Raw genomic sequence first — 27,777 nt, 5'->3', positions numbered from 1 at the left:
TCCTTTAGGAAAAGGATTTACGACAGAGCAGTTTCTCCGAGGCATTAACCTTAGTCACTGCAGCACGATGAGCAAGTCAACTGTGCTTTTGTGGGTTCATCAAACACCCCTATGTCCTCATTATCTGCCTCAGCAAAAAACAAGCAGGCACATTTCACCCCCAAGGCCTAATAGAACCAGTGCTATCAGAGGAAATCACTTGGCTGAGAAAATGTCAAAAAGTGTGTTAGCGATTGAATTTTTTATCATTACAACACTTAGCTGTTTGACCTCCTCTAGATCATAACTGAAGGTTAGGTTTTGCTAACACTTCCTACTATAAATCCTAGTTCATTATCAAACAGCGTGTCCTATTCCTGATCCAGTATGTTTCTTAATATTTATTCACGCTAGAATATGAATATAAAATCGCTCCACCCCATCCCCACCAATGTTCCCCAAGATGATTTTCAGATTATTCCAAGTTGGATTTAGAATGAACTGGAGGCAGATGAGTCACAATGGAATAAGCAAAGGTCAGATGATAGTCTGAATCCCAGCTGGCATTTCCTGTGTGCGATGGGCAGGTCCCTTCGTTTTTCTAAGCCTCCCTCTCAAGTACTCAGTGCATTGGTGTAGAGATTCAGTAAAGAAACGTTCAAGTATCTTATAACAACAGTACCTGGGAAAGAATACTTAAAAAAAAAAATCTGACTCTACCCATCTGGAAGTTAGCCAGAAAATAATCAGCCTGTGGCTCGTAGGAATGTTCAAAAAAAATATTTATTTATAAAAAATACAATGGGATAAAAGTTTATGCTGAGAAATGCAGCAATAAATACAGTGGAAGAAAACAGAGCAACTCTACATCGATACATTGGCACAAACAGGAAGAGCAAACGCACCCCCCAGACCTCGATGTCTGCAGGCCAGCTTTGTACATGCTCCTTTCGAAACACCACTCGGAAAAGATCTTGTCGGCTTAGGTAAGAATGAGTACACATATAATCACAAATGCACACTGATCAGGACTTTATTTAAAAATTAGCAAACAATACTGTAGAAACATTGATATATAAATTTCTAAAATGCTGCATCTTAAATTTAGTTGGCAAAGACCACATTTAGCTATAAGCATGAGTTTAGTCTTCCATGGAGAAACCAGACACTACACTGTAAAAAAAAAAAAAAGCTTCCTATCGTCTGAAAATACCAATTTAAGTAGAGGATTGTAAAAATGCATAGATCTTTAATAAAAGAATTGACTGTACAAGAGTACTCCCCTTTCACAGTATTCCTTTTTACTTCATATGTGAGTTATTGGTTATGCTGTAGGATTTAACTGTTACAGCACTAAAAGGCAACTATTTAGGGAAGAGGCAGAAAAAGGAAAAAGGAATGTATGTAAGGCAGTATTTCCTTTAGGTACAATAAGCATAATAGTGTTTTAGGAAGACAAGATAAAAATTACTCAAGGCTAGCTTGGTTCTCACTGAATAAAAACAACGGGCTAAATACTGAGCTCCTCTGTGAATCTAATAATCAATGCCTTGGTCTCCATATTGGTAATCTCTGGGGTAGTCATCTTGGTACTCGCCATGATATTCATCTGGGTATTCTGCCTGATAATCACTATCACTGATTTCCGACCCATTTGTTCCGGTTCCTTGGCTTCCATTGTGAATGACAGGTTCTGTGGGGGCAGCACAGTATTTGGGATCATATACTTGCCGCCCAAGCCCATACACACTCATTCCTTTCTGGGAAGCGACTTTGTTGGTACCCATCTGTAGAGAAATTGTCGAGTTGTCCACGGGTTGTAATGTTAGCTTCTGATCGTAGATGTCTCTTCGGGTACCCGGTGCTAACATCCCCGCCTGGTATTAAAACATAGTATAAAAGTTAAAACAGCAGCTAAAATCTATTCTCGTTCCTTGTATTTTATAAATTATGAAATTCCCATCGAATGTGAACACTAATAACTTTCATTCGGTTCAGGGGTAAAGCTAGCTTACCAAAATATCCTGATGCTGATTCTCTTACAAAGCAATATTCACTGGCTTTCGAGTTAAGGTCAGCCCTTACTTCAAATCCTTGCTCTGCTATAAAATTGCTATGTGGCCTCAGACAAGTTAACTTACTTTCAGTTTTAGGTTTCTCATATGCAAAATGGAGACAATACTACCTACTTTGGAATAAGAAGATTGGACATAACGAATATAAAAACAAAGCATAATGCTGGCATACCTGAAAGCTACATCTGAGTACCTAGTATGACCATACACGCTATCCAGGTTACCAGTTTCAAAAGCCTGTAATACATTCAACAAAAATTATGCTGAGCAGTCCTTAAGGACTTGAGTCTTTCGGAAGGCTCTGAGACACCAAAGAGCCAGCTACTTCAGAACAACTACTCCCACTCCCCTCCTTTTCAGGGTACTGTAACTCACCTCATTTCTCCACTTATGCCAAGCACATGCTTTCAGATTTAATCGGTAAAAAAGCAAACCTGAGTGGTAGCTCTGAGACACTGCCCCGTGTGGCAGGACATATTCCATAGAGGGCACCACCACCACACCTCATGAGGTCATGATGAAAAGCTTTTTCAAACTTTACCCCCACTCCTGTTGGATGTAAGACATGTCCCGCTCTGATATGGTTATGTGCACACCGCCTTGCGAGGTGCTGGTGATCTATTTATTCTTCACAGGAAATACTTCCATCTCGTGTCGTGGTAGAATACTAGCATTCTCACCATGCTGTATTTCCATCTCCTTAGATTCACACATTTTCCATGATGCTAGCTAGAGTTCTTTGTAAAACACCAGATAATTTTACCCACCAAATTAGCTGAGGGCTTCTTTAAAAATAAAAGAAGCATCAGAATGAGCAATTCACTTGGATTTGGAACAAGAACACTGTAATAAACATATCTTTTTCTTCTGGTTAGGTAGAAAGGCCAGCTGTTCTAACTGCCAATAACAGCCATGGGCCACACCATACTTGTGTGGCTACAGAAAAGGCCCTTTGATTCTTTTGCTTTCTCAGCAAATCTTACTTTCCTGAAGGCACATATATATATATATATATATCTCGTACAAAAAATAACCGCTTTGGACTCAGTTAATAAGAATAAGGTAAGTGTGAATTTAAATAGCCCTTTTGTACTCTTTGAAACAAGTACAAAAAGGGATTGCTTACCTGGCTGGCTCCTTTGTTGGTGCCCATCTGCAGACTAATCGTGGTCTGATCAAAAGGTTTGTCAGTTTGCATTTTGGGATCATAAAGATGCCTCCTAGTCCCATAGGCTGTCATACCTGCTTGGCTGGCGCATTTGTTGGTTCCCATCTTTTAAGTTAAAAATAAAATCACTAATTATCAGAAGTCACCAATATATATGACACAAACAAAACTTTCTGTTCTACTGAAGAGATTTCTTAGAAGGGACACAATTGACAAGCCCCTTCCAATGCTGAGGTTGCAGTCAACTAGATACAAAATCTACGCTTTTACAAATAAATTTCAAGGTGCTCACTTTAAAAAGAAAAATTTCAAAAGCTTCACTGGATATAAAGCCTCACAACATAATTCATCAGATACAAACATGCACATAGAAAGAGAAGGACAGACACGAAAAGTTATTACAGTGGCAGAATGATGAATAATTTCCTCTCCAACTCTTTCCTCTACCCTCTTTAGCACAAATAACCAAATTTATAGGTACCTGCTTCAGCCATTTAAAGGGACAGAGCAATCTTTGGCTAAACAACATGCTTTTCTACTCCAAACATGTTTTGCATAAAATGTGACAGTAAATGCCAGGTGTCTTCTATGGCAGCTTAGCAAGGGCTTAAGTTTCATTAAAATCACCAACATTTTCATGGGAAAAGAACCACATTTTATTCCTCTAGTTCTCATGTCACTAGACAGAGTCAGAGAGGGGCAGAATGGCGAATCTGAACTTAGCAATATTCAGAGGAATAATAATTAACTTTCATTCCCCACTGAGAATAACACGGCTTCAGGACCAACCAGTACACCTTGTTCTTCTACTGGTTGGGGACACATTTCTACTGCTGGTCTTTTTTCCTTATAAAACAAGATTAAAGGAAAACTTTATTACTACAAGCCAAACCTGTCACTGGAGAAGATAAAAAAAAGCACATATAAGCAAAAAGGAAGGGAGGGGAAAAAAATCATTGAAATCCTACCATTTAGACATTCATTGTAAAGATTTGTGTATAACCATCTAGCCTTTTTTTTTTTGCGGTACACGGGCCTCTCACTGTCGTGGCCTCTCCCGCTGAGGAGCACAGGCTCCGGACGCACAGGCTCAGCGGCCATGGCTCACGGGCCCAGCCGCTCCGCGGCATGTGGGATCTTCCCGGACCAGGGCACGAACCCGTGTCCCCTGCATCGGCAGGCGGACTCTCAACCACTGCGCCACCAGGGAAGCCCAACCATCTAGCTTTTTTAGCTTAGGTTTCTGTGTACATATCCAGATACACATACATATACATACAAAAATATGCATGTTCATTTAAAAAATAAAATTGGGATCACACTGACTATATAGTATTGGGTTGGCCAAGAAGTTCATTTGGGTTTTTCGTAACATCTTCTGAAAAACCCCAAACAAACTTCTTAGCCAACCCAATATTTTATGACCTGATTTGTCTTCCTTAATCTTTGAACTCTTGTATATCATTTTCTTCATTACTAGTTCCTTTTATGGAGCTCTCACAATTTAAACAACTGATTACTGTCTGGAAATTCCGGTTTCCAATTTCTCGCCGCTGACATGATTTTGTACTGTATAAAAATAAATCCACATGTCAATTATACCCCGATAAAGCTGAAATAAATAAATAAACCCAACTCATGTAGACTCAGTCAACAGTGAGGCATTGTATCCAGCAGGTATCAGACAGTAAAGCCCTTAGCATATTAGGCATTTAGCAGTGGTGTTTTTGTGACACTCTGCAGGGGAACAACACGAAGGGAAAAAAATAACTGAACAAAGTATTCCGCAGGACTGATAAATCATGCTTTACTAGGGTAAAAAAATGGTATTGAGGTTTTCTAAAATTGCTTCATTTGGTCAATAACATTTAGGAATTTATAAAGTACATTTTCTTAAAAAAATAGGACAATGTAATTAGGAAAAAAAATCATTTCCTGGAGAAACAATTACTAAGTCAGATGGCACGCCTGAGGCTTCTAAAACCATCATCGTCTCATGGGTTTTAAATGGACATAAATTGTATAAACCACAGATCCATCCCAAAATATACACTATAGTATATCTATCTGTTCCTTACTTATGAGAGATGCTTTGCATGGTAAGAATTAATGACACTGAATAAGTAACTGATACGCAATACATTACTTACCTGCAAACCAATTACACTTTGGCCAGCTTTTAATTTTCCTTCATCAAAACGTCTTGTTTGTTTTTCTGCATACTTAACTCCAATGTCAATGGTTGTATGGAATCCTTTTGTTTTAGCCTAGACGGAAATATACACACTAACTAGTGATTCTGCCAACAGAGTTTTACAGAAGGAACAACAAAGAAATGATACTGTCCATAGATGAAGGTTTCATTTAAGACCCAAGCTAGGGGTAAAAACACATCTAAAGCCATTCAAAAACACGCCAGACCTCTGAAATGTGAGTATTCTGATTAAGCTATCCAGTACTAGGCAGCAGATGTCAGCAGCCTTTCCACAAAGCTAATAATTACGGAAGAGACAGGCTCCTCCCTGCCTAGTCTGAACTCCTATGAGAGCAAAGATGCAATTAATCACCAACACAGTGGGGAATTTTTTAACCAGTCATTAAAGACATATACGTACCAGACCTGCTAGGGCCACCAGCGTAGTCTGAACCTGGGTCATGTTTCCATTCTCAAAAAGATCATTTGCTTCAAATATGTCATGTGGCTTCATACCATAAGCCTGAATAGCTTTGATAAAGTTGCCAATATTCTCCAACTATAAAGAAAAAAAAGCAGACAACTTTTGGAGCTAAATACTGACATTCATATTATCTAAGAATTCTAAGGCTTTATGACTGGGTACAAGATGCCAGGCAGAAAGCTCCTTGGCAAGGATTCTCAACCAGATACACGGTGTGTGTAGCTCTCTCTGGAAAAGGAAGAGTATTTTCATAGTTGGTCACATAATGGTCTTTTTAATATTTTTAAGCAGTCAAGTTTTTTCAGTTCTTTAAAGTCAAGATCTTCCTTGCATGTTTTAAAGAATTCTGTGTCTGACCTATCCAGGGCTGGAATTTTCTCTGTCAAAAGGTACAAAATTAATGCACAATTTATTATGTTTAAATTTTAATTAAAAAAATGTGTGGTTACTAAATGTTTATCCTCATAACTCAAAGCATATGCTCAAGACAAAATATCCAATTTTACTTATCATACACATTCATGAACTAAGACTGTGCTTAATACAGTGCTCTACAGTCAACTCTTAGTTGTTATGTTAAATTCCTTGCTTTTTCCTTCATTTATCTTATGTTCTAGGACCCAGACCATAGCTTGTATTTCTCTGTGTAAGCTGTGTCAAATCCTCTCTGAAAGTACACAGACTAAATACATAATAAGAAAACTTCTAAGCTAAACATCTAATAATCACAGAACTAATTGTAAGTAATTACGGAAACATTTAAAATAACATTGTAAAAAACAACATAGTCATGTGCACAAATTTCTGCTAAAATGTCTATTTTAAAATTGTTATCAAGTTCTCACTGCATAAAGAGTAACCGACTGGAATCAGGGGTTGCTGGTTTGGCTGTTACCTGAGGCCAGTTTAATGAGGACTCGTTGACCTTCTTCACTGAGCCTGGCTGTAGCTTGTTTATGAGTCTGAAAAGAAAAGCATAAGTGATACCATATTTATTGGAACAACAAACAAGGACTGGAATGTAAAGTTGGTTCTTCTGACATCAGTAAAGGAAAGCATTAAAAACATGTGCAGAATATCAAGGTCTGACACCCTGGACTGGCAAGGTGGGCAAGACAGAGGCCTGTGGAAAGGACTGGAAGAGTGGCCACATCAGGACCAAAACTCACTCGCAGAGGATTATGCCATCTTTTAGGCCCAGCTGAAAGTTGGTACCAATGCTCATGCCGGTCACCTCTTCTATCCAATTGCGAAGATCTTCTTCTGCCTGATGATCATACTTGGAAGCAATCTGAAATACAAGTTAACTAACTTTAGAAGTTTCACTAAAGCACCCGGAACTGCTGGCTTCTTCTGGTTTAATGATCCATTAAGACCACAGCTGTGACCTGCAGTAAATTACACTCATTGGAGTTCACTGGCGAACCTAACCATTACAGCTTCAGTAACTAATAAACGTTTTTGGTTGAGGAGGTGTCATACACATTTTGAGCAACACATGGAGGGAAGCTGGGACTAAGGGGGAGAAAATATGGATCAAGATAAAACAGATTCCCATTCATGACAGGAAGTGACAGGGGCTAATAGTGCATTACAATATGGCAGCAGCCACAGGAAACGTTAAAGATTAAGCCATCAGTTACCACATTCCAAAAAAGAGTGAGAGGGAGTGAGACTGGCAGCTTTCTGACACATCCAACTATTTTACACAGTATTGCAATACCTACCAGTCTAGTAGTTTTGTTGCCTGGAAAGCTCTGGTGTTTCTATGCCTTCTATTCAGCCAAATACACACTGCACCCTACACACACACACACACACACACACACACGCTTTCCTTGTAATAATTACTGTACTTACACTAGAATACTGAAATTCTGCTTATGTATAGTCTGTGTCATATTAGACTCCTCACAGGAAGGAAAAGCATTTGATTCGCTTTTGGACCCTTAGTACCTACCCAGCATTGCATCTAACACCCAAACATTTAATAAAATTAAAAGTTGTTAACACTTTACTTACAGAATTCTACGATAAAGGCAACATTACCAACACAGATGCTTTACTATCATACATGCTAAAACTACCTGCTAAACACAGGTTTTGAAAGATCCCTTCATAATAAGACCATAAACCTCAATTAAAAAATAATAAATCAATTTAAGTACTGTTAAAGATCACACGCTCAAGTTCTTATGCTATTCCTCGTCCCAGGGTCAGTCCTTATCAATCAGAGTTATTAAGGAAAAGAACACGCCTGGGAAGAAGGAAAGATTATGTGTCATTTTTCTTCTCATTAGCACAGGTGAAAGTGCCAACAAGCCACAGACAATGCCCAGGGGGACGGTAATGACGGTGAGCTTAGGAGTCAGCTGCAGGGTGGCAGCGTTGCTGGAAATGGAAATAATCAGTAGAAATGTTTGCTTCTGTAACACACGATTAGGTTTAATTACCGAAAGAAATGAGATGGCATGAGGACATTTTCGTCATGGAGAGGCCCTCCAAGTTCCAGTCTACCCCAGTCACAGAGGAAACCTTCCCCCTGCCTCCCACCAAGTGTGGAGGAGGGGCCTCTGCTTCACCAGAGGGCAAATGACTTCACCAAGTGCTGTGTCATTTAAGGAGACAGCAAGTCCTCACCGTGTGCACTGCTTTCCAAGTTAGAGAAATGGCTCTACACCTCTGAAGAATAATGGATAATTTATTTAAGCTGTAGATTTACTCAATCAGCATCACAAATGGAAATTCAGTGCGTTTATATTTTCATGTTAAGATAACTAACACTGTGCAATGTTTCCCGGATCAAGTTTTGGCTTGGAGGTTAGTTTATGAGAGAGATCAGGCAAAATGTTAATGTGTTAATTTCCTGCTCCGGGGACCCCCAACCCCTAAAAATCGCACATCTATTCTGACTTCCTGCCAGTCTGAGTTACACTGGCATCTGGATGTGTGGACAGGGAAGGAGGAGGTAGTGATGCGCGAAGCTTCTGCCACAGGGACTCAGCCTCTGGTGCACAGGAGGGAGCCATCGTTCCTATTACATCCCAGACAACAGTCCTGGATAATGTACCTCCTCAACACATCAAACGCATCCACTTACATACGGCACCTTTAGAAAACGGATAAATAATACATTAGAAAAATTTTAAGATGGCTATATTTTCACACTGGAGTCTTGTTCTAGGTGGCTAGAAAAAGAAATTCTCTCTATATGAATGCGGGGGTAGGGGGAAACAGAAAGGCACAGGCAAGGAAGAAAAGTAGGAAGTAGTACTCCTTAAGCATCAGCTATGAAAAGCAATATCTAAGAGTGAGTTGAATTTTTTTCGAAAGCAAAGCACTCTCAACTAGGAGATGCATTTCAATAAATCTAAAGAAACACAATATGCTAGGGTAGGAGGGGCTCTGCCTTAGCTAGAGCCTGGCTCCCCCCATCTTACCATGGGACACCGGTTCATTCGTCTCACTTCCGACCCTGTTCCTGTCTGTACGACAGGAAGGCTGGCTGAATAAGGGTACTAGGTCTCCTCCCATTCTAAGCTGTGTGTTAAATAACTTGGTCAATCAGCAGAAATTGTAAAGAAATTCTTTCTCTTCATTTTTTCAAATGTTGAGTTGGAAGTTATGTTGGAGGAGTTTTGTCTTTCTTGGAGGGGTGTTGGTTAGTGGTGGTGGTAATTCTCAACCATTTTTATTTTTTTATTTTTATTATTTTTATTTATTTTTATTCAACCAAAAAAGCATAAAAGCGTATTTATGTTTCCTTTGTTCAAAATGTTTCTGACAGGTTCGGTGCCGTGCCCCAAACCACGGAGTGATTACAGATCTAACATGAAATATCCAAGTAGGAACACCAGGGAGAATTTTCATCTTCTCTGTTCACTGTTCTAATCAAGGGAATGATGAAAGAAAAATCAAGGGCTGGACTCAGATGAACCCAGGTTCAAACCCTGACTCTGACTAGTTATACGTGGGGCTCTGGGTGGCTCACTGACTCCGTCTCTGAGACTTAATGTAATAGCACATGCACAGAAAAAATTCTTAAGCACGTACATGCAAAGCCAAGAGACCAGGTGGTAAACTAAAAATGAAAACTAGGTATGCTTCCACATCATATTGGTTTTGACTTAGAGTTTTCCTTTAAGTGAAGGAGCAGCAAGGATTTTTCTACCCAAATACTGCTAATAAGTGAGTTTTCTGAAGTCACGTCAGCTAAATAGAATTCAAGATTTAGGAATGTGTCCTTTTTTTAAAATTTATTTATTTATTTGTTTTTTTCGGTACGCGGGCCTCTCACTGTTGTGGCCTCTCCCGTTGCGGAGCACAGGCTCCGTACGCGCAGGCTCAGCGGCCATGGCTCACGGGCCTAGCCGCTCCACGGCATGTGGGATCTTCCCGGACCAGGGCACGAACCCGTGTCCCCTGCATCGGCAGGCGGACTCTCAACCACTGCGCCACCCGGGAAGCCCGTCCTTTTTTTTTTTTTTTTTTAAGTTCAAAATTAAAAAAGAAAAAAATTCTTCAAAATCATCTAGGGAAAAAAATCTATTTCAAGTTGTCTCTTGGCTTCTGGCCTGCAGCTCTGCTCCATAGGATACAGAAATCATAAGTTTCCTTTAGATGTATACTAGAATACAACCCAAGCTAACATAATTATATTCTTTAACTACACAGGTTATTTTTAAATTGTTTGTTATACACATCTTTTAAAATCAAGGGACTGAGAGCAATTAAAAATAAATGTAAGCTTTGGCCAATAAACTTTATTTACTATTTTCATCTAAAAAGCCTTAATTACTGAACATCAGGCAGGAAGTAAATGCAGGTATTTCCTCCTCAGAACAAGAAAGTTAGCTTCAAAAATTACTTAATCTTATCTCATTAACACCGCATGGAAATTTCACTCCAGTCTGTTTAAAAATCACTCCTCCAAGTTGTTTATAAACATTCACTTCTTTACTATTCTTTAAGATTTATTTTATTTGACCCTCCTAAGTGGATTTCAGAATTTCTGCCTGATGCGTTCAAGTCCACAGCAGCCCCTTCTTCCTCACATGGCCCTGCCTCCTTGCCTAATCACCCACGAATTCTCTGCAGCGGGGCCTCCCAACTCTTCTCACATCAAGACACACTTGCAAATGATTTTTGTATGGTCGCTGAGAACACCTGCTAGAGGCTTTTCGCTAAAGCTCACCAAACGCCTCCCCCCCCCCAATACAATAAAAAAGCAAAGAAATGAAGACTAAGAAAAAAGCCTCTAGGGCATCTGATGGGATTGACCATCTCCTGCCATCCAGTGCTTCTGAGCCCAGGGCCCATGCCCAGAGGGGCTGCAGCCTCTGCTCGTCCCTGCATTCTCCTCAGAGCAGCTAAGAGCACCAGTCTGGAGTCACCCTCCAGTACAAAGGCCTTTCTTCTGGATTTCTAAAATAGCACTTGTTTATTTTTATTTATTTTTTTAGGCCACCTGTTGAGGACCTCTTTTTTAAAAAATAAATTTATTTATTTTATTTATTTTTGGCTGCGTTGGCTCTTCGTTGCTGCGCGTGGGCTTTCTCTAGTTGCAGCGAGCGGGGGCTACTCTTTGTTGCGGCGCGCGGGCTTCTCACTGCGGTGGCTTCTCGTTGCGGAGCATGGGCTTTAGGCACGTGGGCTTCAGTAGTTGTGGCACGTGGGCTTCAGCAGCTGTGGCTCGCGGGCTCTAGAGCGCAGGCTCAGTAGTTGTGGCACACGGGCTCAGTTGCTCTGCAGCATGTGGGGTCTTCCTGGACCAGGGCTCAAACCCGTGTCCCCTGCATTGGCAGGTGGACTCTCAACCACTGTGCCACCAGGGAAGTCCCATAGCCCTTGTTTTTAAAAAATTAAACAGGTATAAGTATGTAGAGCACGTGTTCTCAGTGGGGGTGATACTGCCCCCCAAGGGAGTGAAGACCACCTTAGATATTACAATAATTTGTGACCCTCCCCAACAAACTCTGTTCCTTTGTTTTAAATTTGGTGGAGGTCGGGAGGCAATTAGGAAAAACGTCTAAAAAAAGGCTCTTTGGGAAAGAGATGCGGAAACCAAAGTTGCGAAACACTAGACAGAGCGAAAAAGCACAGGTCCCTCTTCACCCCTCCTCCAAATCCTACTCCCTTTCCCACCTCCCCAGAAGTAAGCTCCTTCCCATCTGCCAAGTCTTCTTCCAGACCACATGCACATGTCTTACAGTGAATCGTGTACAAAACAGCACTAGAAAAAGATCCCCTTCAACAACACAAGCCCTGAGGGCCTAAACTTCCTAGCAGTAAAGTGAGACACTAGATCAGATAAAAGCCCGCTCCTTCTGGCTGTTAAGAATTGCCCAGCCCTGCCTGGCGCTGAGGTCTGAGAAGTTTCCCTCGCAGAATCCCTAAGAGGGGATACTGAGTAATGAGGGAAACCGAGCTTCAAAAACATCTCCACAGACTGACCCAGTGTGCTGTTCCACACTGTTCTATGGAGCGTTTGGCCAAGACGCGATTTAGTAGAAAGAGGGGGCTGTACCTGGCATGAGGCTGAGTGATGATCACATATGTACGAGAACTGTCTGACAGCTGGCTTACACCCAGGATATTGCAGAGTCTGCTAAGGAATTAAGACATGTCTTTCCTCTATATTCCTTCCCACGATACATTTTTTATCCCAGCAGTCGTTAAAACCTGAAGCAGACAGACAGGTTACTGTCTCTGGTGGTTACAAGAGTGTCCCCCAAATGTCAGTCGTGCCTGAACTCTCTCACTAGATGCCATTCTGAGCCACCAGAATAATCCAGCATTACCCCAAACTCTCTGAGTAAAATCATATTCAGTGTCAGCTTCCCTCTCTTTCAAGTGATCCTTGTGTGTCTTGGTTTCCTCCTTCAACTTCTTTCTGCATTACTCCTTCCTTTTGTCCTTCATTCAAATGGCCACTTCGTAACAAGCATGGTTCAAGGGCAAAGTCTCTGTCCTAAAAGCTGACATTCTAGTGGAAAGAGACAAATATTAAATAAGGTGTGTTATTTGTCAAAAAAAGAATAAAGTAGGGTATTTAAAATAAGGGGAGACTAGAAAGACTGGGTCCACAACAGACTCAAACAAGAAACGAATGGTAAATTTCCATCTGAAATATCAAGATGCCGCTTCCCTTCCTTTGCTTTATCACTTGTCCTTGTTGATATCTCATGCAAGAGAATGAACAGGCTTTAACAGGGTTGACCTACCTTAAACCCTTCCCCCAACAGATCCTCCAAACATGTAAAATACCTTTGCAAAGTTTTAAGTATTCACGTTGGGGATACAACAAACCAAAGATCACATGCTTTGAAGTCAAATTTCAAAAACTTCCAAAAACTGTGTTCCCAGTTCCAGAGTGACATAAGTAAGTAACTTAACCCTGGTGACCTCATTTCTTGCAAGTTGTCTCCTTCCTTCCAGGGCCATTGTGAGGAGGAAGCCCATCTCAGTGCCTGACACACCTCAGAATTAACACTCGCCATTTATATCAGCTTGAGTACAGAACTGGTATGAACCAAACCCCACCGCAACCTGTTCCCTTTACTGTCTACAATTCAAAAAGCATTCCACCACAGACAGGCTCACCTCAGATACTGCCCATCCCCACGGTCCGTTCCCATCACCACACATCTCCACTCTCCTTCCTGCCTGTGTTTGCATCCCAAATTCTCATTCTCTTCCAGATTACTGCTGGTGAAAGAGATGAACTAACTTTTTTTTTTAAGTAAGTTTGTCAAAAAAGAAGCAGACTCACAGACATAGAGAACTAGTAGTTATGGGGGGGGGAGGCAAGTTAGGGGTTGGGGGTGGGAGGTACAAACTACTGGGTGTAAGGCTCAAGGATGTATTGTACAACATGGGGAATACAGCCAATATTTTGTAAAAACTGTAAATGGAAAGGAACATTTAAAAACTGTATAAAATTTTTTTAACTTTTAAAATAAATAATAATAAAAAGTATAAAATTAAAGAAAAAAAAGAAGTAGCTAGTACAAATGTTCAGTCTACTATCATCAACTTTAAACACTGGATTAAAATCAGATCCTGTGGGAATAGTAAATACCAAATGTAAGACAACAGTTTCTACAGGGAAGAAAGAATGAGATTTTTAATATATATTTTTTCTTTAAACTGGAAAAAAAATTTTTAATTAAAAAAATTAAAAGTGGGTTTGTATTTTATGGGGAGTAGGGGGTAGGAATTCTAGAGAAAATCACTTTACATTGATGTCAAGGTAGATTGCGTGCCTTCTTCAAGTTCACTATAGAATCTGAGACTCATTCTATGGCATGAACTTACTAAATATTTGAGAAGAAATGACTATATATTCCAAAACTAGAGAAAATCACATCTGCCTGGGGTAAACCAGAGTGACGTCTAAGGGCATTTTAAATGTTGGCCCTTCTCTGAGAGGTACGGCCACATCTTCAGATCAAGGTATCAGCAAATTTTTCCCTCCAAACATGTATAGTCAAATAAATACAACGATACTATGGCTCAATGTATGAATATTGTGAAACTAACAAGAAATGAAAGATGTTAAAATAACTTGAGGAGTTGGTCCAGTGTCTAAAGCAAATACCGTAACTAACAAATGGTAGGAAAAATGCAGAAACAATAGAAGGTCAACTTTGTCTTCTCTATCTAGAAAATGACCATCAGACTACAAAGCTTAGAACATACATAGTTAAAGGTGGATTTTGAAAGCTGAAACTTAAACAATGAGGAAGTAATCATAGAGGCTGGATTCCCAGAAAAATCTAGACTCAGAAATAATGATTAATAAAGATGTGCACATTGAATAGCTCACAATGTGAGAAATCTTGGCAAACAGTAGTAACAGGAACCTAGAGAGGGGCCCACTCCTCCCCACTCCCACCCGAAGCCAAGGGTGTCTCCACTACAGGCTGAAGAACCTGGCTGTCATATTCGAGTGGACTACAGAGAGAGGGTGTGCACTCGGGGGGGGGGGGGCGGGGGGCGGGCAGGGTAGTCATCACCAGGAGCCCGGGTAGGTATGTGAGGCATATCCAAGAACACCTGCCTATGTCTTCTTGAGGTCAAAACAGGCTTCATTCATCTTTCTACCCCTAGAGCCCATGCCTGACCCATAGCGGGTACTCAGTAAATGATTTTTTATTTACCGATAGTATTACCAGACTAGGGAAATGCCACAGATCTAAAGATCTCTCTTGTTACGGAAAGGCATCTGCATTTGAATGCTTGGTTTTTATGGGCGTCACATCTCCTAGATCTCATCTTAGATGGATCACTAGGGACATATCTGTTTTACTTTCTGATAAAAGTCCCTTATGTCTATGGCACTCCTGAAGTCCAGTTTCGTAACCCTAGAAGTAGGGCCTGGTCAGAAGGAACAACCATGCCCACTGTGCTGATCTACGTCAAGGTGGGAGGAGCTCCTAGGGATGTGTACCCGGAGGCTTAGATTTAGATCTGTGCTCTTCTGTTCTGGTAGCTAACAATCTGAAACTATTGGGCATACTTAATAAACTTATAAAAAATAAATTGGGAATAGTTAAAAAGAAACAAGATTCAGAAAGATCCTAGCTTAATAAAACAAATTCTTCAAGACATATGTAAGATCCTGTCCAATGTTCTAGAACTAACTAGTAATGCTTACTCAGTGAGCCTAAAAAAGCGAATGCTATCTTGGTCTGCACAGGTCTACAATTATTTATAAAATACTATTGCTCATCTTATTTGTTTGATGGAAACAGCCTCATGAGGTAATCAAGGAAAGAATTATTTAAATGAAACAGGTGTGAGAGGAGTATGTGAACTATAAAATCTTAGGCAATTAGTCACCTCTAGACTCAGAAAATCAACTTGCCAAAGCAAGGATTGGAATCCTCCTTCGAACCACCTCACCAGGTGATGGCATTGATCAAAACAGAATGAGTTAGTGCTTTGTAGTCAAACAAAGGAGCTAGTTAATAATCCCACTGTAACCTAGTAGTCAATTCTGTGGGCCACACTCTAAAAAGGGACATTTACAAACTGGCATCAGTTTTGAGAAGGAGCAAACTGGGTGCAGAAAAGATTAGGAGAATCATACACAGCCTATCATGAGAGACTGGTCAGCCAGGAATGGCTACATATGGCCTAGAAGGGACTTTGGGGGCAGGAGAAACAGCTTAGTACCATCTAACTACTTAGATGGAAGTCACACAGAAATTCTGAATGCCACACATAGGGCAGACCACGGATAAAAACGCAGAAATCCTAGGGAGCCGACCAGAGAGGCACACAGGAGTGGAGAGAGCACGTGTGCCAATGCAGCAACGGTGGGAAGGAGACCCATGAGAAAGCTTGCTGGAGGACATCCTCTCTCTCGGGAAGGAGGCCGGCTGGGTCTTGAGTTTTATGTCACTGTAGAGATCTTGCAGAAAGGGGATCTTAACGAAAGCCCCCAGAGATAAAGGAAAACAGAGATGCTCTTCAAGTTTTTGTTTGCTTTGCCTCACCTCTAGAATATTTAAGGGTCTACACCTCACTCATCACAGTATTTGCAGGTATCCACCAGATTTTTCGCTGCTATCCAGGTTTTCAACACTTGTCTCCTCAGCAGGACTCTAGATGCCTCCTAAATAATCTGAGTTGGGCATGTGAATAGCACTGAAGAATCTTCCTTTCTTTTTCCATAATCACAAGGAAAATCATGGCAGTAGCTTGGGAATGTCTATTCATTCCTCATCGATTACTTGGCAAGTCTGCTTCATAGGATGAGTCTCGGAGTCCATTATGACCTGAGGAGGAAGGCAAGAAATCCACCCCCACTGTCCCAAGTGTCAACCGTAAACTCATCTCTGGAGCTGGGAAACCCTTTCCGCTCCCAGACCACTGACCACATTCATCCAAGTGCTCCCAGCTGTCTACCCCAGAACAGAGTCAAAACACACACTGCCCCCTGACTCTGAACTACTCATGAGACGAGGGTGGAAAGGAGGCCAAAGGAGGAACAGACCCCAGCATCTCAGTCAGCTTTCAGTACATCTGGAGCTCCTCTTGGGGACCCTCTTCTGCTTACTACAGCTGAGTTGGCCCATAGGAGAGATGGCTTTATCCAACCAGTGAAGAACAGAATTGAAACACCTCCTTTTAAATGTAGGATAGATGCTGGCTAGAGAGATTTCAATGGAGTTTTACAGAGGTATTAACTGTGCTAGATATCACTGCTGTTTTCTCCCCAATGAAAACTAGAGGGTGTGAAATTTCAGTGAGGTCACATGCTACTCTCCACATCTCAACAGTAAAAACTAACTCCACATTTTACCTGATTGTAATGTCATCTGAGAGCACAGAAATGTGGGGAGAAAGTGAGTGTCTCTGGAAGCATTGCACCCTCCATCAGAGTGCTGCACCGCAACACCAAGGTCCCCTGGACATGATGTCATGAAGGCTTGCTAGGGGACACCCAAGCACAAAGAACAAAATAAGCCCAGCTTCGCATCCTTTCCAGGTCAAGGGCCGAGGGACTGAGGAGACAGCAGTACCCAGGCTGCAAAGGGGCCCCAGCAGGACTCAGCAGAGAGAAGCAACTGAATCAACAGTGTATTCCACGAGCAGGCCTTGGCCTGGACCCTCTCATCCTACCCCTGGCTGCATACACCATCATACATCAGTGGTTCCATGAGAAGAGGAACACAGCACTTGCAACAGAAAAGGGGAAAAAGGGGATGTCTTATCCACCTCAGTTCTGTTTTCCTGCTCCTTTTCCTTTCCCAACTTTTCATGGCGAAGAAGCTTCTTTGCTGCTTTGCTCCCACCCACCCTGTGTATCGAGCCCTTCCTTTATTTGGTCCGTCAGTGGGCACAGACTACCCCCTATCTTGTCTGAAACAAGCACATCTTTGAACCTGCTGCCAGCCTCAAACACTGTCCTGTTTCTCTTTTATTTCAAGACAAACCTCTCCATTTCCTCACTTATTACTCCTTCCTAACCCCCACCGGAAATTTGCTCTACTGAAAACAATCTCTTAAAAGGTCACCAGTGATCTCTCTGTGGCCAAGTCCAGTGGCCTGTTTCCTCTTCCTGGCCTCTCTGCAGCACTCCTGGGGCCCCCTCCCGTCTCTCTTCCCTCTGGCTTCTTGTTAAAGGACCTGGAGCTTCCCTCTCTGGTCTGCCTTCTCCTCCTCCCCTGAAAGATGCCGATTCCCCGAGTTCTGGCCTCAAATTAAAATGGTTAGGGGCGTGGGCTCTGGAAACTGAATGCTCTGTTTAGAATTCCATCTCCACCATGCCTCAGTTTCCTCACCAGTAAATCAGAGATCATTAATAGCGCTTCCATCAGAAGCTGCTGAGAAGAATCAATGACTTAATTTACATAAATCTTAAGAACTCAATAAATGTCCACCCCTAACCTTCTATCTACACTTTGCTGGCCACTTCTGTCCAGATACTAGAAAGATTTCCTCGTTCAAATCCAATATACTATAAAAACCATTTACTTGATACTACTATTTGATAGCTATTTTGATAAGAGGTCATTGTGATGCTGTCTGAGCTTTCTATTTAAAAAATTATCTCATCATATAATTTGTAAGAGTTGCCCTCGCCCCATTCTTTGGCCTCATCTCATTGCCAACTCCCACTTGAGTCTGGTGGGGGTGACAGATGGCGTAGGGGTCACAAATGTCACTGACTCAAGACTTGAAAATAAAGAACTAAAGCAAGTGACTTGAATTTTGACAAGGCTGCTTTGATAGTTTTATTTGTTCTTAACATCAAGAGGAGATCTTCCTTCTCTTCTGAACCTTTGGTGGGAACTATACAACTGTTTAGACAGCAAGTTGGTAATACCTATAAACACATTTAAATGTTAGGTCAAAACTTACACACTTTTCCACACAAGTACGTTTTACGACAATATCCACCAGTAGGGAAGTAATGAATAAATACGTAGTGGAAATCCACACAGTAATTCACTTTCTAAAATGTTCAAATGATATTTAAAGCTGTACAAGCAGTTGGGTAGGGGTAAGGGATGCAGGATGCTTTCACTTCTTTACTTTTGTATTTTGGTACGGTTTGCATTCTTCCTGACAAATATTTCATTCACAAAATAAGGATCAAAAAAGAGAAGAGGTTCTCATAGGCAAGGAAGGTGGCATCCCAAGGTAGATGCATCATCTTCATGCAGAGATGACCTGTCCATGGTCATGGGCTCAGCAGGGTATTCGGACCCAGGTCTGGCTCCGAAGTCTAAGGCTTTTCCACCACTGGACGTTCTCCCACTCACCCCACCCCTCTAACCAAACTGAGATAGGAACTCTAAGCTATACACAGAGAATACAGCACAGGCAACTACGCCGCTTGCAGACAGAGGATCAAGAACCAGGAACAGGGTGGTGCCTTAGATACTGTGGCTTAACATAAAGTCCTTCCAACTCACGGAGAAATGAGAGTGCAACCAAAAGTAACCACCACCACCATCACTGTAGCAGACCGATACACCGTGAACTTGCTGCGGCTTTGATTCAAACCAGCCCCGGAATCTGTAGTCTCAAAGGGCGTTGCCAGCATGGTTCAAAAGTTCACAGTAAGAGATTTGGCAGAGATGCCTCAGACTTTAATTCTTCCCCTGGCCCCTATAAAAAGTAGCTTCCTACCGCACGCATGTTTTAGAAAATGCTGTAAAACCGACTGCAGAAGAGGATGTCAATAGCAGAGTTGTCACTGAAAGGAGGAAAAGAAAATGGAAAAATGAAGCCCACAGAGGAAGAAATTTAGGAACGAAAGCCTGACTGGCAAAGCCCACACCTGTGTGTGTGTGTGTGTGTGTGTGGCCGAGGTGAGGTTGGGGGACGGGGGGTTATTCAACATCCAGGCCTCTGAGGAAAGGGAAAAGAAGAGACAAATGCATGTCCATTCAGGGGGAGAGATCTGGCTGTGTGTGGACTCTGAAGAGCAGCCCTAAGGTTCCAGCTCAGCTGCTAAGGGCTAAGGACTCCAACAAGCTCAAAATATGCTATTTAATATAAGTATAATTTCTATACTCGATTATAAGTATGATTGCTGTTGCTATTTTTGCATCCAAAGTAGAATCACATGTTTGAATGATGAGAGACTCACTACACATGGTATTGATTATTTTCTCTATTTCCTCCCACGTGAAATGAAAGGAAGGAGGGAAAACTGCAATGATAAAGCACTCTCTCTATCCATTTGTAGGGCCTTCTGCAGTGCTAAGCAGCCAGAGAGGCTTGAGATAATGAAGAAAGATTAGTGTGCAAACATTTGAGAAGGGGAGAGAAGAAACAACAGTGATATCATAGCCAGCATGCCTAGCCACCACTCAGCAGCTAGGATCCCTCAGAAAATGTGTGGGGGAAGAGAGGAAAAGGGCCATAAATGCTTAGCTTATGACTTGCCCAGAAGAGTCCTTCCCAGCCCAGAGGGCCTTCTCCTTTCTCTGCACTCACATCCCTAATTCCTGGCCTTCCCACTGCAGATGTGCCTGCCCAACAGTGCCCGTGCTCACACCCTGAAGCTTCCTGGTCCTGGGAGGAAGGAAGATGTTGAAGAGGTCCTCTCCCTACCACCCGGGGGAAAGCTAGGAATTAGGCTTCTCTACTCATGGACTTCCTTCAGGTCCACACAGGTCTAGGTAGATCCTTGCAAAGACCATTTAAAACTGGAGGCCTCCAATGACAACACTACAAGGTAAATATGTTTATCAGTCCACTGTGGATGAAGGAATACAAGCCCTGTCTGAACCAAGAAATGAAAGATGTGTCTTGTCTAATAGAAATCGACTTCTTAGGAAGAAAAACCCAAGTAATGGCATGCCCAGAAAACAAGGCCTCTAGCTCTACAAAGAAGTCCGTGGCCCTGTGGGCAATGTGGACAGAGTGAGAACAGGGAGAGAGACCCCAGGATTTCACTGCAGGAATGCATCACAGGCTGCCGGGGTAGGAGGCTTGGATCACGACTCTGGGGGCAGATCACAGTCCTGACACAGAAGTGAAATCGAGAGGTACTGCTTGGCTCCTTAGTCCCCTATTTGCCAGAAGCCTCATTCAGATACAAACAGATTCGTGCCTGTATGTCCAAGTCCTGGCGATAATCTCAAAATCTAGAAGACTAATCAGGAGAACACGGGACTGAACCTACCCAGCAGAGCAAAATGGAACAATTGCTAACATTTACATAATGTGTACTTTTGGTTCTAGGCATTATTTGAAACACATTACGTGGATTGTCTATCTTGCTTATTTCTCCCCAAAGCCCTATAAACGTAGGAACTAGCACATCCTCATTTTACAGATGAGACACAGACAGGTTATTGGCCCAAAGTCACAGGGTAAGAGGCAGAACCAAGATTACAACCCAGTCAGTCTCCAAGGCCCCCAGGTTCTACTTTCTCACTGAGAGGAACCTAGAGGGGACCTACCCGACATCTTCAAGTTCACAAAGATTCCCATGGTCATGTTTTTATAAAATGTGCAAAATTCTTTTGTACTTTTTGTAATGATAAACCCTAAACTATATAAGCTTCAGGCCCCACAAACAGTGTGGATCAACCCCAGGCTCAAAAAACCCTTAACAAAAACTTGAGCACAAGTACATATGAATAATAGCTAAGAGCCCACCATGGCTACAAGTTCAGAGTTAAGGAAAGCCAATGCACGTGGTATATGCTATAGAAGGCTAATGCCTAGAAGAAAATGAAACTTGCAGAAAATTCTAAGAACAAGCTCCTTTCCACCACCTAGTCATATTGAGACGAGAAATAAACATTTCCTCTCTCTCTTAGATATAATGCTCATAATTGGCTGAAAAACCAATTGTGCTTCTTCTTCTTCTTTTTAAAATTTTTTTTTAATGTAACAGATAATATTAACTGTGGTTCCCGATATACTGTTAAGTGAAAAGACACTAACCTCATGATTCCACCTGGAAGGGGAAAAGGCATAGGGAAATAGAGGAGATGCCTCTGCTTGATGATGGTAGCAGCAAGGTCTTCATCGTCAAGCTTATTTTTGGAATCTTAAAGAACAGAGGCAAAGGAAAGAGTGTAAAAAGCTGTAGACCAAGGACAGAGAGCTTGATGATGATCCCCACTACTTACTATTCCAGAGTAAGTAAGTCTGAGTATTTTTAAAGGGGTAGCATGGTACCTCTTCTCAATTCAGCAAACTGTCTATTTCTTTAACTGTTTTGGCCAAGACAGGAAAACAAACCAAAAAAGCAGGCAAACCACAATGGCACATCCCTACCTGGAGGAGCACAGTACCCTGGCAGGCTAAATGGCCACTTCGAAGGAGGTCTTTTGGGAGATGCATCTGACAGAGCCTTGCAGAAGGGGCCTCTACTGTTCCTCCCTAATCTGGGAGTCTAAGAAAGAACTTCAGCAACAAAGAAGGAATTATCTTACTGATAAGTTTTCAGTGTAATATTAACTAATAAAAGAAACTGCTCAAGAAAAGCAAACTATAAAAATCACCATGTCCTTCAAAAGCATCACACTTGCACCACAGAATTCCTTTACACAGACTTGTCAAATATGGTTACTTTCCAGTTTCTAGAGATGGTAAAATGTATTCCTGATGGGTAAATTCATTAAATCAGCGAATATTTATTGGGCATCTACTATGTGCCAAGTTATATTCTAAAATATAGATCTTGATATATCTCATCAGTGAATAAGACCGAGATCTTATTGCTGGTGGAAAGAAACAATAAACAAAAAGTTCTGAATTAAAAACCTATTTCTGGGGACTGACTTCCCTGGCGGTCCAGTGGTTAAGACTTCCTTCACCTTCCAATGCAGGAGGTCAGGTTTCGATCCCTGGTCCTGGTCGGGGAACTAAGATACCAAATGCCTTGCAGCCAAAAAACCAAAACCTGATGGCGCAGTGGTTAAGAATCCACCTGCCAATGCAGGGGACACAGGTTCAAGCCCTGGTCTGAGAAGATCCCACATGCCGCAGAGCAACTAAGCCCATGCGCCACAACTACTGAGCCTGTGCTCTACAGCCCACGAGCTACAACTACTGAGCCTGCACGCCTAGAGCTGGTGCTCCACAACAAGAGAAGCCCGTGCACTGCAATGAAGAGTAGCCTCCCTCCCCCACTCGCCACAACTAGAGAAGACCCAACGCAGCCAAAAATAAATTAATTTTTAAAAAAGCAATGTTGTAACAAATTCAATAAAGACTTTAAAAACGGTCCACATGAAAAAAAATCTTAAAAAACCTATTTCTGAACTGTAAAGTTAAAAAAAAAAAAGCTAAAGCTAAACCCATCAATACATTTTTACCATGCTTCTGTTCCTCTAGCAGAAAACAAGGCAGACTATCTTCGGATACAGTTTACAACAGGAGTCCACAGACACCCTGGGGTTACTCTGATCCGCAGAGCATACCGGTTGTCCAAGTGGCACTGGGCTGGTAGGCCAGCATGGCCTCATGGGACATTTGGTCCTATTTAATTATTACTATATGATTGTTTAACTTACTCTTCAATGACTTACAATTTTGGTAAAGACTTCAAAAGGCTTATTAGCCTTCCAAAGTGGTTTTTATCTGTTGAGGGATACCATTTTGAAACCAAGATTCTGTGAGAAGCTACTTTGCTCAAATCAGACATTCCCTGGGAGCAGAAACTGTTAGAATGTGCATTCCAATTCCATTCTTCTTAGTATCTCAGTTAGACTCCTCCTAAGAAACATGCCCAGGTAAGATCATTTCAGCTCCACCCACTCCCACCCCACAACTAATTTCCTCCACGTTCCCTGAGACCTGTAAGAAAGCTCCCGGCAGCATGTGCTCTAAGACTGGTGAGGGTATGCTTCACTGCATCCTCAGCTCTACAGGAAAGTACCTGACTCCAACATCTTGTTCAGAGCCAAGTGTCAGGAAATGCTGTGCTTCCTTTTGGGACCTGTCATGTTTCCATGGCTTATAAGGCACAGAGGTATTTACCTTTGGTCCCCAAGATGCAGTCAAGGGCCTGGCGTAACCTGTGTGATACATGTAAGACCTTACTACTTTACGAGTGTTTCCATCCCTCACTGAACTATCTACACCAGCTTCTATGTATTCCCTGACCTTCTACTCCATTATAGTCTTTGTAGATTGCAAGTTATGATCCTTTACTTGTCATTAGAGACATATTGATTATATCGCAGGCTGAAGGATTCTACTTTTTTTAGGCTGTTTTCAAACATCTTCTTGCCTATTAAAAAAAAAGTAAGTTTGTATGTTCTACCAGGCATTATTATCTTATCAAACAAGTATCTTAAATTTACTGACTTTTCCCTGAAATTTTACTAACTAAAACTATCTAAGATCAAATACTTCCTCAATTCAAATATAAAAAGACCAAAGGCTTTTTTAATAGAAATGGAATACTTAAAGAGGCAGTGACATACAAGTCTAAGAAATATAATACCAATACTAGTTTTCTATTACTAAGAACTGATAGCCACAACATAGTCATTGAGTACTTACTGCAAGCCAGATACATCTCAACAATGCAGAGTTTAGAGGTGGTAACTATCACTTCCCCCATTTTACTGATTAGGAAACTAGGACAGAAATACCAAATAATTTGCCCAACATCATCCAAGGCAGTAAGTGGCAGAAGGGGGATTAGAACCCACATCTGCATCACTCCAAGGTCCACTCCACACTATCTCCCCCCACTTTGTTAAAGAGGTTTTAAGAAAAAAAATTAATATTTAAGCAACATATCAGTTATGCAATACATAAAGAAAAAGCAGGAAGAAATCAAAAGGTGTCCAAACCAAGCAATGACAAAGATCATGTTCCACAGACCCACTCAATCAGGTGGTTCTGAGCCCTCAAATGAAATGCAGTATCTCATACAAAGGACTAGCAAACATGGATATTTGATTTCCAAGCCCAGAAGAGATTAAAACAGCATTAAATGAATAATCATGATGCCAGGAACTGACAGGTGAACAGTAAAAATAGCAGGGAGGAGGGTGCACAATAGTGACATGTAGCAGAACATCCCTAAGTACCTCACTAAACTAAGATTTCACAGAATTAAAATTCTTAGAATATTCCAACATTTTTCTGTGATCTTGAGCAAATCCCATCTTTCTGAGCTTCAGCATTCTGATCTGTAAATGTTGGATAATCCCAGGAATCCTCGGAGGTCTGCTCTACTGCTGAGATCAAGACTTCCTATGGGGCTTCACTGGTGGCGCAGTGGTTGAGAATCCGCCTGCCAAAGCAGAGGACACGGGTTCGAGCCCTGGTCGGGGAAGATCCCACATGCGCGGAGCAACTAAGCCGGTGCGCCACAGCTACTGAGCCTGCGCTCTAGAGCCCGCAAGCCACAATTACTGAAGGCCGCGACTCTAGAGCCGTGCTCGCAACAAGAGAAGTCACCGCAATGAGAAGCCCGCGCACCGCAACGAAGAGTAGCCCCTGCTCGCCACAACTAGAGAAAGCGCGCGCAGCAACGAAGACCCAGTGCAGCCAAAAATAAATAAATAAATTTATATATATATAAAAAAGACTTCCTATGAAAGAACTGTATGAAAGAACCATATAAATGAAAGGGGTTATTAAGGATGGTTTGATGCTTAAAGGGATAAACCCACAGTTATATAAACCTAAAGTTAAAACTAACTTTCCAAAGGTTCTGAAAGCTGAGGTTTTACTATTTTTAAAAACGTATAATAATTACAATGATCTAGCCTCAGTCCACGCATTTCCTTCAGTCTGCTCAATGATAAGTAGGCAAAGGGCAGAAGTTGCTTCATTAGTCAGCCAGAAGAAATTAACATGGATATTAACGTCCAAGAAAAGTAAGTCTCTAAAAGGACTGCCAAAGTTATCAGTACCTCATTTACAATGCAAAAGGTAGAGACTCAACGGTTGCCAGCCAAGAATCACAAGGGCAAATTAAAATTAATGTGCACAAGCCAGGCCAGGGTATCACATCCAGCAGTTTGGACATGCTGAGTACTCTGAAAGGATTCCTAAAGCTCCGCTTGCAAACCTTGGAAAGAAGTGAACAATATTCTGCAAGTTTTCAATTGGTGGGGTTTGTAATCAATCATACACAAACCACTCACTTTTCTGTTCTTTACAAAAATGGTCAGAAAATCGTCCTCTAAAATGGGCAACACACTTGACAAGGTAAAAGATCTAAATTTCAATTCTGGATACCTAGACTAAAATCAACTCCTTGCTTCAGAGATTGTTTAGAACTTATTAACAACTGAATTATAATATGATCTGGAGACTATATAACGGGGTGAGAAGAGCCACAATTCTCCCTTGGGGTGTGACAATGGTGCGCTTCTTGGCCTCTACATAATTCACTCCACAGCGCGTACACCCCCAACGCTGGGATGTTACAGCTCTGACAATGCCAGTGAATTCTACAAGCGGTAGGACGGTGCGGTGGCAATCCTGACATGCTTCGGCTCCCGGGAGGTTAATGGGAATTAAACCACAGCAGCCCTCCTTTGTGGCGCTTTGGCCAGAACAGCAGAAAGGAGACAATGAGCGTTCTGTGAGCAGTTCCGCGCCGATTGGCTGCTCTCTCCCCCCAGAAACCCCTGATGTCATGGGCTTGGAATGCAGGGAGGGAGGAAGGAAGGAGAGGATTTGGGGAGGGGGACGCCTCTCATCTCTTTCCCAGACCGAAAGTACTAAAGATAAACCCAACGCATTCTTATGCTGGGCAAAGTGGCAGAACCGACCGTTACCAAAGCCCAATCACTCCAAACTACAGCCCGCCTCAGCAAATAAACCCGAAACAAAAGCAACCCACAAAGATTTCCTTGATATCGTTGAAGTCTAACGTACTACAAACTTCTCAGTGTTTTATAAAAATAAATCTCAAGTCTACAGCAGATATTCCCAAAGCGGCGCACTCAGGCTTTGTCTCCGCTTCCCGCAGAAGCAGCAGCAATTGGCACCGGTATTCGACAACCGTGAAGGGTTCTGGACGGCTCCCGTTCTTCCCGTGGTCCCTGAGGTCTGTGCGTGGGATGCTCAGCGGTCTCCCACCCGGGAAGAGGCGAAGAACAATGGGGGACCCAGTTTGGCCACGTAACCGCCTAACTTTACTCGCGCACTTGAATTCGGCCTGGGGTTTGGAGAGCGAAAAGGTTCAGGGTCCGCCAGGAGCCCGGGCCGGAGCGGGTGGCGAAGGCTGCTTGCTGGGTCCCCAGCCGCGCGGACTGACCCCACCTAAGGGCGAATGACCACGCAGGAGCGCCCCCTTCCCGGAAGGGTGCGTCCTGCAGCCGCAGACCCGCTCCTGGAGCCGAAGGCAGGCGCTGCGGGATTCCAGGAGCCCAGGAACCCACCGCCCGCCGCCAGTCCCGGCCCGCGGCGCTGGAACAAAGCCAGAAGAGAGCCCGGGAGGCGGCGCTTGGAGCCGGGGATAGGTCGGGGACGCGCGGCGACTCTCGCGCCGCCCCGACATCTCCTCGCCGCGAAGCCCGCCAGAGACAAGACGCACTGGGCGAAGTGCCCACGCCACCCCCGTCCCAGGGTCCCCTGGGCGGCGCCCTGCATCCCACCTCTGGCCTCGGGGTCCCGCCCCACCCTTGCCCAGGCGTACCTTGTTCTTGACTTCGGCCGAGAGCCCATAGGAAGGGCCCTTGTTGAAGTGGGTCATGATGATTCGGTAGGCGGGAAGAGGCTGAGCTCTGGTCCGGGGGTTTCTCGCACTCGGCTTCCCCGCTCCTGGCCCCGAGGAGTGGCCGCACCACAAGATGCTCGGAGCTCGCTCCCCTGGGCGGCGCAGGAATCGCCCGGACTCGGCGGCCGGTCGCGGGCGGTGCCTCCGCTAATCAGTCGGACGAGGTCCCGCAGAGCCTCCCGGTCGGCTCCGGAGTCCCGC

General features: G+C 42.8%; 1 protein-coding gene across 1 annotated transcript; it reads right to left on the bottom strand.

The window, feature by feature from the left end:
* Positions 1-744: 744 nt before the first annotated feature.
* Positions 745-27,777, bottom strand: CNN3 (calponin 3). The gene is made up of 7 exons (XM_082672976.1): positions 27,496-27,777; positions 7,070-7,191; positions 6,796-6,862; positions 5,838-5,975; positions 5,373-5,489; positions 3,181-3,327; positions 745-1,856 (listed from the first exon to the last, which is right to left on the bottom strand). The coding sequence occupies exons 1-7, from the start codon at positions 27,550-27,552 to the stop codon at positions 1,515-1,517; spliced, it is 990 nt and encodes a 329-aa protein (XP_082529102.1). The 5' UTR covers positions 27,553-27,777; the 3' UTR covers positions 745-1,514.

Source organism: Grampus griseus (assembly GCF_964374135.1).
Source record: "Grampus griseus genome assembly, chromosome: 1".
Classification (NCBI taxonomy): domain Eukaryota; kingdom Metazoa; phylum Chordata; class Mammalia; order Artiodactyla; family Delphinidae; genus Grampus; species Grampus griseus.
Note: the sequence above shows the minus strand (reverse complement) of the source record. Positions and strands in the feature narration are given on the sequence as shown.